Here is a 13,702-nt window from a genome sequence, read left to right on the forward strand (position 1 = left end):
GCAGGCGGGGAACGTTGGAGTCCTCCGTCACTGAAGCAAGCAAACCTCATGTTCAGTTTAAGCTGCCTGGCTGCTGGCCGCCATCTTGGCTGTCAGTTAATTTGCATATCTCCCTGATTAGCCAATGGGAAGGGTAGCGGTCGTACTCCAATTACCATGTTTCTCTTTTATTAGTGTAGATAAGGTAAATCTACTAGGTAGCCTTCAGGGAATAGAAATTAGGACAGAAACAGGCAAATTTGGTAGTACAACAATTTAAAAAATAACCCTATTCAGTAATTTAAAAAATATTAAAATGGATCAAACATAGCAAATACTGCCAAGTTTTAAATATAGTTCCAAATCTAGGTGAATTTCACCTTGCAGGATTCATTGCATAAAAATAAGGTGGGTTTGTTTGCAAAATTGAATACTTGTTGTTAAAAGTTTCTCTGATTACATTACAACATTCTTCTATCAATAATAACTCTTCCTAAATCAAAAGAACCACAACTCGATGAAGGTGTTAAATCTATCTGTACATCACAACCTCACTGACATGATTCCAAGTCATGTTATACGACTATAAATGACGATGATTATGCGCTGCATGACGATTCTGTCAACAATAGACTGCATATGACGGTGGTTCTATAAAATTATAATGGAGTTGAAAATTTCAATTTCCTAGAGATTATTCTACACTTTTTACTGTTATTTTAGTTTACGCTTTCTACTTATAGGAAGTAATGTTTTCCATAAAGCAGCATGCTGTGTTATGTTGGCAGCTGCCACATACATCTAATATTTAGAGTGTCTCCTGATTGCATCATTTTCTCTTGTGCTTGATTTACTCTCATGCTGTACAGTACACACTGTACATGTTTGTAGCCTAGGAGCAATAGTCTATATACCATATATAATCTAGGTGTGTAGTAGGCTGTACCATCGAGGTTTGTGTAAGTGCACTCTTATGATGTTCCCATGACAGAATCACCTAACAATGCATTTTTTAGAACTGGGTATCCCCATTAAGTAGCACATGACTACATACCTTCTATTTTTTCATTAATTGAGGTATGGAAAAAACTCTCAAAATAGTTTTACAAAGAATTTTATACAGTATAGTTTTATATAGATTTTTACCCCAAAGTTATGGCAAACTGTTCTAATATAATGTTTTCAAGTAGGCCAAACAAAGAAAAAAGTCACAGAGAATAGTAATGACAAACATCAATTAATTACTATTTATGATATCTGTAGCCAATTTAGATTTTCATCAATAAAATGAGGCCACTTAAGATGAAAAAAGTAAAAAATTTTCAATTATAACATAATAGAATCACTTAAATGAAGTGACTTGTTATATCAAGTAGAATATTCAGAATAAACTTTAAAATAGTACTTACTATCTAAACACACTAAAACGGTATCCCTCTCCAACTGTGTTACATGGATGGAATCTAACTGTTGGCTGCCTTGGAGGGAAAAAAAAATAAGGTTAGTTCTACAACAAGCTTTAAAAACTAGAGCTTAGAAAAGAACACAAATTCTGACCTTTTCTGTCAGAATTTCAAAGATTAAATTAATCTTTGAAATTTAACACAAATTGGATTTTGTAACAATATAGTATTTTTTCAAAATATGTATGTATATAGGTCAACTTAGGAGAACAAACATTAAGTTCTAAGCAAGGCTAAGTGAGCTGAGAAAAGCTCAATATTACAGGTAATTAACACTTCAACTAGTTCTAAAAAGGTGAGTTACAAAAATAAAATGAAGCAAAGGGTAAAATACACAAAAGTAAGTAAGGTGCATGCTATACAATGATTAGATTTTGCTCTGCATTTAACAGGAACCAATGGGAAGATGGAAACAAGATCAGTTATGTAAATCACAGCATCCCTGAGATAAAAACAAGCCAGTAATTGAGAAAAAGGAAAAAATAAAATTAAAATAAAACTGTAATCAGAAGAAAATTTTCCTGGTGTGTGCGTGTAAGTTCCTTTTTAAAGAGGACACTTAGTAATATAATGAACATTTCTGTCAACAATATCCTGTCAGGAAGCAATTTTCATCGCTTTGCTGATATTTGCCGGGTTGTTTCTTTTAATATAAACTGACAGATATGATGGCATTTGTGTGTGTGTTTGTGTGTGTAATGGCATTTTTGGTAAAACAATTCATTTTAGGCACTCAGATTGCATGAATAGTCTAGCTAAATCTAAAAAAATATTTTAAATTATTTAGAGCATTCTTTTTTTAAAAAAATATATTTTTATTGATTTCACAGAGGGAGAGGAAGAGATAGAAATATCAATGATGAAAGAGAATCATTGATCGAACACCCTCTACTGGGAACTGAGCTCGCAACCTGGGCATGTGCCCTTGAACGGATTCAAACCCGGCACCGTTCAGTCCACAGGCTGATGCTCTATCCACTGTGCCAAACCAGCTAAGGCTAGGACAATCATTCTTAACTGCATTTCTTTGGGAAGCCAATGGATCCTCTCCCTTAAAAACTGCACATCTAAACGTAAATACAAAATTTCATAAATTATTTTTGGGTGTTTTTGGACCTTCCAAAGCTCATACACAGAGATGAATTCTAGTGGACAGGACTGATAAATTGTTGGTCAGTTGGTCAATAGTCCAAAAATAGTTTTTCTCAGTAAATCTATGTTCATGCATTTATTGAACAAATATTTATGGGGTGCTGACAATATTCTTGGAATAGGAGTTCATTTTAACAGTTACAACTGTTGTCCACTCAAGGCAGCGGGGTGCTTAAAAATGAACACAGCTGGGAGGTGGGTTAACAATCACTTGTGAAAACAGAAAAGCTTAATAAGGACAGCCTCTGGTTGAATGATGACCCTCAGAGTCCTGGCTCTACTCAGGAAGCAATTTTGGTTCTGCATTAATTTTTGTCTACAAAGTGTTAATAAGTGGGTAGAACAGTATAGGCATTAGAAAACAAACAAGGGCCCTGGCTGATGTGGCTCCGTTGGCTGGTGTCGCCTCACGAACTGAAAGGCTGCTGGACAGATTCTCAGTTAGGGCACATGCCCAGGTTGCAGACTTGATCCCCAGTAAGGGGCATGCATGAGGCAGCTGACTGATGTTTTCCTTTCATATTGATGTTTCTCTCTCTCTCTTTCCCCCTCTTTGTCAAAATCGATAAAAAATCTTAGAAAACACCTCAAAACCTTCCCTCCCCCAAATTTTATAAGTGGACTCTGAATGTCTAACCTTCATTAGCAATGCAACCTAATATATCATATAGAAGAAAGTTGCAAGTACACATTAGATAACTGTATGAAATGACTTGCTCTATACTATTATTACATACTAACCAATAAATAAATAAGTTGGGGCTGTCTCCCAAAAATATTTTGGTTTTTAAGTAAATTGATCTATAGATAATACTTCTTTTTGGCAGTAACTTCATAATAGGAACATATTTCTTTTTGGGCTGCTTGCATTTCATGATACTAAAACAATGTCATTTGTACCTTTCTGTTAGCTATGCTAGGAGGGTATGCATCTAACTCAACCAAAAGTACTAAACAATACATTAAAAAGAAATGTGGGGTACAAGTGAAGGTGGGAGGGTACAGAATACATTCCTATTTTATCCTGCCAGAAATTATGAGTTGTCCATAAAGAGACTGACGTAGTTCAGTGCATGCTGTAACTAGTTTATACTGGGTTGTTAAATTTTCAGGACTTTTGTGAGCCAGATGACACCAGGTTAGTAGTCTGAAACTGGCCATGGACAGAGTAATTATGCCACAGAAATAGGCAACTGCTAATAACCAGGCTTCTCTGCACCCTAAGAGCCTGTTGTTAAATATTTACCAGAATATACCACTAGTTCATACTGATTCCTGTTATGAAAGTAACATTAGTGGTTCCACATTAACTTCAATTGCTGAACTGTATAAAGAACTCCTATAATTTAGCCTATAAATAATCAAAAGCTAAAGATATTTAATAAGAAACATCAAACTCTGGATAGTTATAATGAACTTCTTCACCAGATGAGTCAGTAATGAAATAGCTATAACTAAAGTTTGCCTGACTTCTTGTGTAAAAATGTCTTCATAAACCTGCAGTTACAAATGATCAAATACACTAGCACAACAAACAATAAATGAGAAAAAATGAAGAACCCTGCTGGGGTCCAGCCCCAGCAGGTCCAGGGGTCCCCAAAGGTGTGGACGGAGTCGGCGAAGAAGGAATGACACAGAGAGAGCGTTCAGTCACCAGGTTCTAGTCAGGTTCTCTTGCCATGTTCTATCCAGCTTCTGTAGCCAGGTTCTGTCTCTAGGTTCTTTGGCCAGGTTCTCTCAATAGGTTGTCTCTAGGTTCTGTGGCCAGTTTCTGTCCAGGATCTTTTGCCATGTTCCGTCTCTAGGTTCTGTCTCTAGGTTCTGTGTAGGTTCTCCAGCCAATTTCTGTAGCCACGGTCTGTCCAGGATCTTTTGCCATGTTCTCTCCTAGGTTTTCCAGCCAGGTTCGGTCGCCAGGTTCTGTAGCCAGGTTCTTCAGCCAGGTTCTATCCAGGTTCTCCGGCCATGTTCAGTCTAGGTTCTTCAGCTAGGTTCTCTCTAGGTTCTGTGTCTAGGTTCTGTGTCTAGGTTCTGTCGCTTCTTTTGCCATGTTTGTCTCTAGGTTCTGTGTCCTGTTGTCTTGTTACATCCGTATACATACCAGTTGATTCCAATCCTATCAATCTCTATTCCAAAGGTTAGGGCGTTTCTTATCTCCATTCCAGGGAGTAAAGATTATGTAGCTTAAGCATGATTGTTCATAGTTAAAGTGATTAATTACCCGCCTGGCACTTAGTTAAGGGGTTTTATTCCCTCCCTAACTTCAGGGGGAAATCCCTACCTGGGGAAACAACCTTTCTCAGAGAGGTGACCTTGGTTAAAACACATAGTGCCAAGAAGGTGAGCAAACATATGAAGAACAGTATGCCATATATGCCAGGTCCCTTGAAACAGCAAGGATGGACCGGCTCCCGGCAGAACCCTTCATTTCACTTACTATGTAGATTTTGAAAATAAGTTGATTGATTTGTTCCAATTTTAAAGTTTGAATATAAACTTCCCAACTTTTTCTGAACTTCCATTGAGACACGTTGGATAAAATCCTAAGCTAATGAATCATTCTCAGATAGTGCAAGAGGTATGTCCCTGTATCTTTAAATGGTAAAGCTTGGATGCCACACATGAAAAGCACTTGAACTCAATGATTCTAAGCAGTGTTGAGGGAAAAAGTGATAGAAAAAAAAAAGGGGAAACCTTTTTGCTTGAGAAGCTAGTAAAATTTGAAAAAGTACAGGAATGGGCAAAAGTAGGTCCACAGTTGTTTGTATGAAAAAATACAAATAAATACACAATAATACAAGAATAAACTCTGTGTTTCACATACTCATAATTGTAAACCTACTTTTCCCCAGCCCTGTATCTCAGAAAACTTAAATCATTAAAATTTTCGTTGGTAAAATAATTTGTATCAAATTACCTCAGGCAAGTAGAGATCATAAACTGTATGTACATGATTGTCTAGGCTTACTTGGGAAACTATGATCTGAGTGTTTATTTGACTGAACCCACATTAGTTGAAACCATTCTGTTTTTTTTCATATGCAAAAGCATCAATATTTTAACATAAGACAAAAACACTTACCAGCACCAATTTCTGTAAACCATGATGATGCAGAATTCAAATTGATTGTCTCAAACTGAACTACCTGATTTGATTCGGTGCCTTTGCTAATAGCTACACAGACCATAGGGTATTCTTGTTCTGGTATTACCAGCATTTCAAAAACATTCAAAGGACTTGGCAGAGGAAAATCAAAGTGCTGTAAAAATAAACAAAAAAAGTATAATTTAGAAACAATCTCTGAATAGAAGTACAATTTAGAAACAATACTGCTGCTGAATAAAGTCAATGGAAAGGCTTTCATTTTCTTGATTGATGTAATTCTAAAAATAATCACCATAAGGATTATAAATATCTATAAAATATGTTTTAGAGAATTGACCACATTCATCTTCATGGCTGTGATGCCTCTGAAAGTTTATTAACGTAAGTTAAAGAGGAGGGCAACCCACCTGGGTCCCCTCCCTGCAGAAGGTAGCTTTTCTGTAATAAAACTTTGCTTTTGCTAAAAAAAAAAAAAAAAAAAAAAAAGGCAATCTTAAGAACAAAAAACTCCTAACCCAAATAAAGACCTATCTATAAATAACTATAAACATGCCCATTCTACATAGTAATAATGGAATCTTAAAATTTTAAGTTCAGTTGCACATGAGTGTTTTCTGAAGAAAAATGTAAACAAAGTAATACATACCTTTATCAACATGAATTTCTGCATTGGCTCATACCACTGAAGTAAAACAATTCCAGACTGTAAAGCTCCACAGAGGTATTTATGTCCTGTGTAAGGGTTTCTGACTGGAAGGAAGCAAAACAGACATACCTAAAACACTGAATACCTTTCTATGAAAACATAACTGGTTTATGTCTAACCATATGCTATACAACTTAAAATAATACAAAATAATATTGAATATAAACTATAAATGAAAAAAAGGTATTTAAAAAAATCATTAGTTTAGCTAAAAGCTAGACTCACCTAAAAGCTAACTCATCTTTCTTTATAAAGGCAATGCTAATATACCTGGGGAAAAAACTAGGAAATGTGGCCTTCAGTGGATGGAAGAACTACTTGAAGCGATTATTTAGCTGATAAAGGAAAATTATTGTTTCTGTTTACTAGGATGATAAGAATGAGTACAAAGTAAAGATGTATTTTTTTGGGGAGGGGTTGCTACCCTTTCTTTTTCAGTTTTTTACCTCTTTATTTTTTAATTTTTTTTTTATTGATTAAGGTATTACATATGTGTCCTTATCCCCCCATTGCCCTCGACATTACCTCTTTATTTTAGTTATATACATTGATTTCTAAACATCTTTAAAATAGTGCACTGTTAAGCAGAGGAGCTTTTTACAAGAACAGTATTTTAAGCATTAAAACACCCAAACTAGTATGCAAGCTGAAGAGCTGCTTAAGTAAATTGACCAAAAGAGAATCCAGACAAGGTCTAGAAGGCAACTGAAATCTATGATTTCATTTTTGGTATAGTTTACAGCTGAGTTAAAACAAGGTGAAAATAACTGTTTTACATCTTGCTAGAGATGTAACTTCTTTGACTCAAATCTATAAAAACTTATTGGTCTTTCCTTCTCTGCAATTTAACTCCCATCAATAATGATTATAAAGGTAGTTATTTGCAATAAGCTCTATCTTAATGTACTGGTGTCCCCAAAACATGGACACACACTTTAACAGCTGGTATCTCAATTGATGTTTCTTTCTTTTCAGCCAGACTAAGCTTTGAACAAAGGAAAGTCATCCTAAAATGCTACTGGAAATTTGAAAATGCAGCTGAAGGACAAACACTGCCCTTATAATTACTCAAAGTATGTATACATTTTTTTGGGACATACATAACCCCCCCAAAAAATGTATACACACTTTAAACAGCTAGCTGTTAGCTCACTTAATTTTCACTCCTTTCAATTCAAGTTTAACTGATTTGAAATAATGGGTGAAGCCAGACTAAGCTTTGAACAAAGAAAATTTATCCACTAGACTTTTTTATGGGGATAAATAAAAGATAAAGTTCATGGTACAAAACCAGCAACAGCTGACGAATTAAGGGCGCACAAAGACCGAACGAAATGATTCTTGATGTTTGTGATTCCCCTGCTTTGTGTTATCAGCAGTGCCTGGACAGAATGATCATCAGTTTGAAAACAGGTATTGAAAAAATATTATTCATTTTTGTAGATTCTTTTAACTTTTGAAAATGAACTGTATGTTAATAAACTGACTTTCTAATCATTCAAAGTGTGTATACATTTTTGGGGGGACACCCTATATTTATGAGTTTATATCTTAGGTTGTAAGCATCGAGACCTTTCTTGAGTCATGATCTGATAATATGTATGAACCTGATTCTCCTCTAGAAAAATGTGCATGAAATTTGCTTTCAACTAGAGAGTATGCTTGGAACCAGGTAGCATGAAGATCAATGTGTATGGCCACTAATTAAACAAAAAGAATAAACAGGAAGTTAGGAGCTCATGATCTGAAGTCATGGACTGGGTCTGATCCCAGGTTCTGTTACTTACTAGTAACATAGCAAGTATCACAGAGTGGTGTTAGGGTTAAGTAAGATAAGTATACAGTACAGAATTTAACCTTATCAAACGAGGTCTGCATTCTGTTGTCCCTTCTGGGAGGTACTCTGTAAGCCTTAGGAATGTCATAACTGATAGGAGTATCTTAGTTTGCCTGGGCCCTTGGGTCACTGGATAGTCTGACAATATGATTTAGAGTGGGGGCTGGCAACACTGGAGAGTCTAAAGGGGAACTGGTCATTCCAGAAAGACAACAATGTGAGTTAAGATAGGGGCTGGATATGGAGATCAGCCTTGGGGCAATCAATCATGCCTATGTGCTGAGGTTTGAGTAAGCTTCCCTGGTTGGAAATGCCGTGTACTGCCACGCATCATTGTCAGAAAAGTAATGCTATCCATAACTCCTTAGGGAGGGGTCAACAGAAACTCTACATTTGATACTTTTCCTAGACTCTGTCCCATACACTTCTTCTCTTGGCTGATTTTAATTCATATCCTTTCCCTGTAATAAACCATAACCATGAGTATAAAACCACTTTCAGTGAGTCCTTCAAGAGAATTTTTGAACATGAAGGTAATTTTAGGAAGCCCCAAATTTGCAATTGGAATAGAAATGAAGGTATTCATGTATGGACTGTTTTCTCTGATTGGCTTAACTCCAGCAATAATAATGTTCATAAAGCACTAAGCAATAACTGTTAAATAGAAGTGTTAAGTAAATGAAAGTACGACAGTAGCAGAGATACAGCCTCAGGGACTAAGGTTAGAAAATTCTAGGCACACTATGCTCTGAGAAAACATTAGGACTACTATCTCCAAGCATTTTTATCCCATGTCCCACTCACTATACATTCTTGTGCTTCACTGGCCCCTTAATTCCTCATAAAAACAAATATAAAGCCTATCTTCCTTTCTATTTGATATTATAAGTCTTTTCAGATAAGTCTCTTCATCATAATTTGATATTGTAAGTCTAATAATCAGTTTGAGAAATAGCATTTACTCACCTATGCAACATTTGTGGCAGCCTTTTGTATCAGGAATCTTTGTAGTTAATGCAAATTTTCTGAAAACATAAGACAATATAAATGTACTCTATTGTAATGGCTTCCAAATAGTGGTCTGTGAATCAGTTGCAACAGAACCGTCAAGGAGCTTTAAATAAAACTGTCTTGGACTCTGACCCTAAAGTATGATTTTATAGGACTGAGGCAGGGCCTGGGAATCTATATTATAAAACTTCTATAGAAACAGACTCATAGACACAGAGAGTGGACTGGCAGTTGCCAGAAGTGAACTGGGGGTTGGGGGACTTGGTAAAAACGTGAAGTGATTAAGAAGTTCAAATTGATAGTTACAAAATGGTCATGGGAATGTAAAGTACAGCATAGGGAATATATTCAATGATATTGAGATAGCTATATATGGTGTCAGGTGGGTAGTGAAAATATCAGGGGGAACACTTTATAAAATACATGACTGTCTAACCACTATGCTATATTCCTAAAACCAAAACAAAATAATATTAAAAGTAAACTGTGAGTGAAAATTTAAAATAAAATAAGATGCACTAAAAATACTTCCATAGGGGAATTCTCATGAAAATACAGATCTTTCAAAATCAAGACAAAACGTTTTTCAGTGGGCAAAGAATAATGGCTGTTTTAAAAATAAACACCAATTTCCTTCTCTCCTAGAATAATAAAAATATTTTGTACCTTGGTAGTATGCGGTCTGGAAACCTATGAGTTTGAATATGAGCAGCTAATCCTAGTTTTTTGGCTTGTTCAAACAAAGCTATAAGATTATGAGAGTAGAGCTGAAAGCTTTTTCCTATAAAAGAGAAACATGTTATTTTTATTAGAATCATTTACAGAAGAAAAAATGTAATTTTCAAGCAAAAAAACCCCAAAAAACATAATTACCTTCTAAAATGAGGAGTCCAGAAATGTTCAAAAAGCCAACCAATATAGAAAAACACATACAAACAAACAAACAAATAAAAAACCCAGTTAATACTATTTTGAAAGATAATAGGTAAAGTTAGTTTTAAGAAAGTAGGCAATTGTGTTTCTTAATACACAAATTAGGAATATTCTGACTAGTAGGTGACCTGGGTAGAATATACATAATCCTTAATGAAGTCAGCATAGAAAGAACATTGCTGAACATCTTTGTACAATGGATTAAGTTACAATGATGTGCATTAGATTATTTTAGTATAACATGGAAAATTCTATAAAACTATGTTACGTTATTTTCTGGGATAGAGATATTTATTAATAATTTATCAAAACACCTGGGATTAAAACTGACTGTGAATGACATCTTTATAAGAGACTGAAATACTGAGACAAGTAAAGCAAACTAATATTATATGCCATAAAACAAGGATAACAGTGATTACTATATAAAAATAATAGGAAATAATAGCATTATTTCCATATAATCAAAATCATAGCTGTCTTAGCATGGAGGCATATGGTAAACATTTCATTCCTTGCTATACATGGTATCTACATATATAAAAAGACAGTGACCAGAACACCAGAACGACTGGAACGACTGGCCAACTGGCCCAATCAGGGGTGGGCGGCTTGCCAACCTCCAGCACCCCCTCCCCCTGGCTGGCCCTGTCCCCGACCAGCCAACATTTCTAAATGTAGGTTAAAAAGAAGCACCACCAGCCCTCGGCCCCTCTCCACAACCAGCCTCGATCGGGGCAGGCCGTCTGGACTCCACCCATACATGAGTTCATGCACTGGGCCTCTAGTGGTATTATAAGAACATAAAACAGTATTTATCATTTTAACATTAGAAAGCTTTATATATACATAAACACACAGGGTGAGGCAAAAGGTTTACAGTTGTATGTAAAGTAATTTCTTATTACTAATTATTAGTTATTAATCATTATATTTCTCATACTAACAACTGTAAACCTACTTTTGCCCCACCATGTATGTATGTACATATGTGTGTGTGGAGAGTGTGTGCGCTAGTCTCATCCTTAACAAAATTCTCTATAGTTTTTTAGCATACAAACATTCTGCCTAACATTGCACCACCCTTCTTTTCTCCATTATCCCTATATACTATGTAACTAGGTAGGCAGCTAAACACACAAGTATATGTATGTATGCACATCCACATAAACGCAGACCCTTAAGCAGAACAATATTTTCTCCTATTAATTCATTCTGTTTTATGGGTCATTTCAACTAGAACATGGAAAGAACTAATTTATAGGATAACTTTCCCCTATTTTCCTTAGTCATTTTATAAATATATAAGATGTATCTATGTGGTTTTTAAGCTTATTTCCAAGACAGGCATGAATAGATATAAAAGAAGTAAGTGTTAGAAGAAAGTGATCTTATATGTATATAATTCAAAATTGTAAATTAACTGAAACAACTGTGTTTAAGTTTATTTTCATCATCATCATAATAAATTAATTATTTTTTTAAAGAATATAAAATTTTGGGGAAACATAATTTAAATCAAAGAGATTAAATACTCTTTCGAGGACCCCACTTCTTACAAGCCATTTATGCACAATCAAATAATATGCTCTTCATAAATACTGTCATTAGCTTACATATATAAACTCCTTAAGAATTTCTAATTAGGTGATGGTTAGTGGAAGAATTTAAGTTATATATCCACACTTAAAATTATGAAAATAACATTTCTTAAATTAGGCCACAGTTCATAATGCTCTACCTATCAACAAGAATGTATATCAGCACTGATGCTTTAAGCAAAAGTAGCTGGAAGGTACACTTAATACGGATATATCTGACAGTACAGTAAATAGAGCAGGGATAGAATCCTCACATGACCCACTGATACACAGCACAATAGAGTATCAAACAAAAAGAATTTTTAAAAATTTTTAAATACTAAAATTATCTAATTATTCAAAGCAGGGAAAGGGGTGAAAGCTATTTTAATAGTTAATACTATTAGGATTAATTAAGGAACAGAGAAATAATTATCTTGTACTCTACTATCAAAATAAAAGCAAGCAGCAAATCTCTCGGTAGCCTATTAAATCTAAATGTAAAAGAAAATAGGTTTTTGCCCTAACCGGTTTGGCTCAGTGGATAGAGTGTCAGCCTGTGGACTGGAGGGTCCCAGGTTCAATTCCGGTCAAGGGCATGTACCTTGGTTGCAGGCATTTCCCCAGTAGGGAGTGTGCAGGAGGCAGCTGATCAATGTTTCTCTCTCATCGATGTTTCTAACTCTCTATCCCTCTCCCTTCCTCTCTGTAAAAAAATCAATAAAATATATATTTTTAAAAAAATAGGTTTTTGTAGGTAAGAATGGAAAAAAAAAAAGCCTAAAATACCACCCATGAACCTGTTCCAAACAACAAACAAAAGAAAAACACAAAAACAAAATTAGAATAGGTTGCTCTGGAACCCACTTGTTTATAAGACTTTAAAGCATTGGTCTAAGATAATTAATATGTGGCCCAGAATAACATGAATTCTACCAGGAAACATCTGTTGAAGTCTTCACAGTTCATTAAGCATTCTGGGTATTATCTCATCCAATCCTCACAGCAACCTGAGGTGTTACTGTTACCACCATGACCATCATTCTCATTTACAATTAAGAAAACTAAACCTGAGAGAGACTTGCTCAAGATAACAGAGAAGAAAGCATCTCTGATTCTTTCCCTTCAACTATTAATTCTCAACCGAAGGAAGGAATAATAGTGACAGTGGAGGTGGATGGGTGGAAGGGCATGGCCTCAGGTGACAATCACTGTGCTATTTATCTGATGCTGAGATCCTGGGCAGATTTGGGAAGTGCTACCTTAACAGAAGATAGGGTCCCTTCTCAAAGTTTCTTCCCATTCTAAGTTGGTAAAAAAACATTTGCAGGTCTTAAAGGTACCATACTAGATCATACACAGAATAACAAATAACATTTTTAAATAATGCATATTAAAATTATATTTTTCTGCTTATCTATGATTTATTTTTTACATTATGATTATCATATACATACCTGATAATGACATTAAAGTATTATTGATGACATAGAGCCAAGTACATTTCCTTGGAAATAACTATAAAAAAAAAGAGAGAGAGAGAAGATAGTTAAAACTCTCCAATTTTCATCTTTTTACCTCTTAACCTCCAAATTCCAACAGTCTGAAATAGTATAAAAATAACTATTTTCTACATTTCAGTAAATTACCAAAACCATACAGAAAAAAGCTTTCTAAGCTATCCTGTCTAATAATAGACAAACATGGTAATTAACCATAACTTCGCTACCCTTCCCACTGGCTAATCAGGGCGATATGCAAATTAACTGCCAACCAAGATGGCAGTTGGCAGCCAGGCAGCTGAAGTGAACAGGAGGCTTGCTTGCTCCAATGATGGAGGAAGCCAACGTTCCCCGACTGCTGCTGCCGGCCTTTGAGCTGCACTCTAAGAAACAATGTTGCAATTATAGAAGCTAAACAAACCCAAAAACCTGC

The 13,702-nt window shown here is 35.2% G+C and overlaps 1 protein-coding gene across 1 annotated transcript in view; it reads right to left on the minus strand.

Annotated features, from left to right (window-relative positions):
• MAP4K5 (mitogen-activated protein kinase kinase kinase kinase 5) overlaps positions 1 to 13,702 on the minus strand; it is a 105,607-nt gene that overhangs the window by 12,016 nt on the left and 79,889 nt on the right. Inside the window, exons 23-29 of the mRNA XM_006773763.2 lie at positions 13,225 to 13,285; positions 10,128 to 10,130; positions 9,921 to 10,035; positions 9,210 to 9,268; positions 6,347 to 6,450; positions 5,677 to 5,854; positions 1,389 to 1,457 (exon numbers count right to left, since the gene is read on the minus strand). Coding sequence (XP_006773826.2) covers positions 1,389 to 1,457; positions 5,677 to 5,854; positions 6,347 to 6,450; positions 9,210 to 9,268; positions 9,921 to 10,035; positions 10,128 to 10,130; positions 13,225 to 13,285 — 589 coding nt within the window. The remainder of the gene's footprint in view (positions 1 to 1,388; positions 1,458 to 5,676; positions 5,855 to 6,346; positions 6,451 to 9,209; positions 9,269 to 9,920; positions 10,036 to 10,127; positions 10,131 to 13,224; positions 13,286 to 13,702) is intronic.

The sequence above is a fragment of the Myotis davidii genome, unplaced genomic scaffold (genome assembly GCF_000327345.1).
Source record: "Myotis davidii unplaced genomic scaffold, ASM32734v1 scaffold847, whole genome shotgun sequence".
In the NCBI taxonomy this organism is placed as follows: Eukaryota; Metazoa; Chordata; class Mammalia; order Chiroptera; family Vespertilionidae; genus Myotis; species Myotis davidii.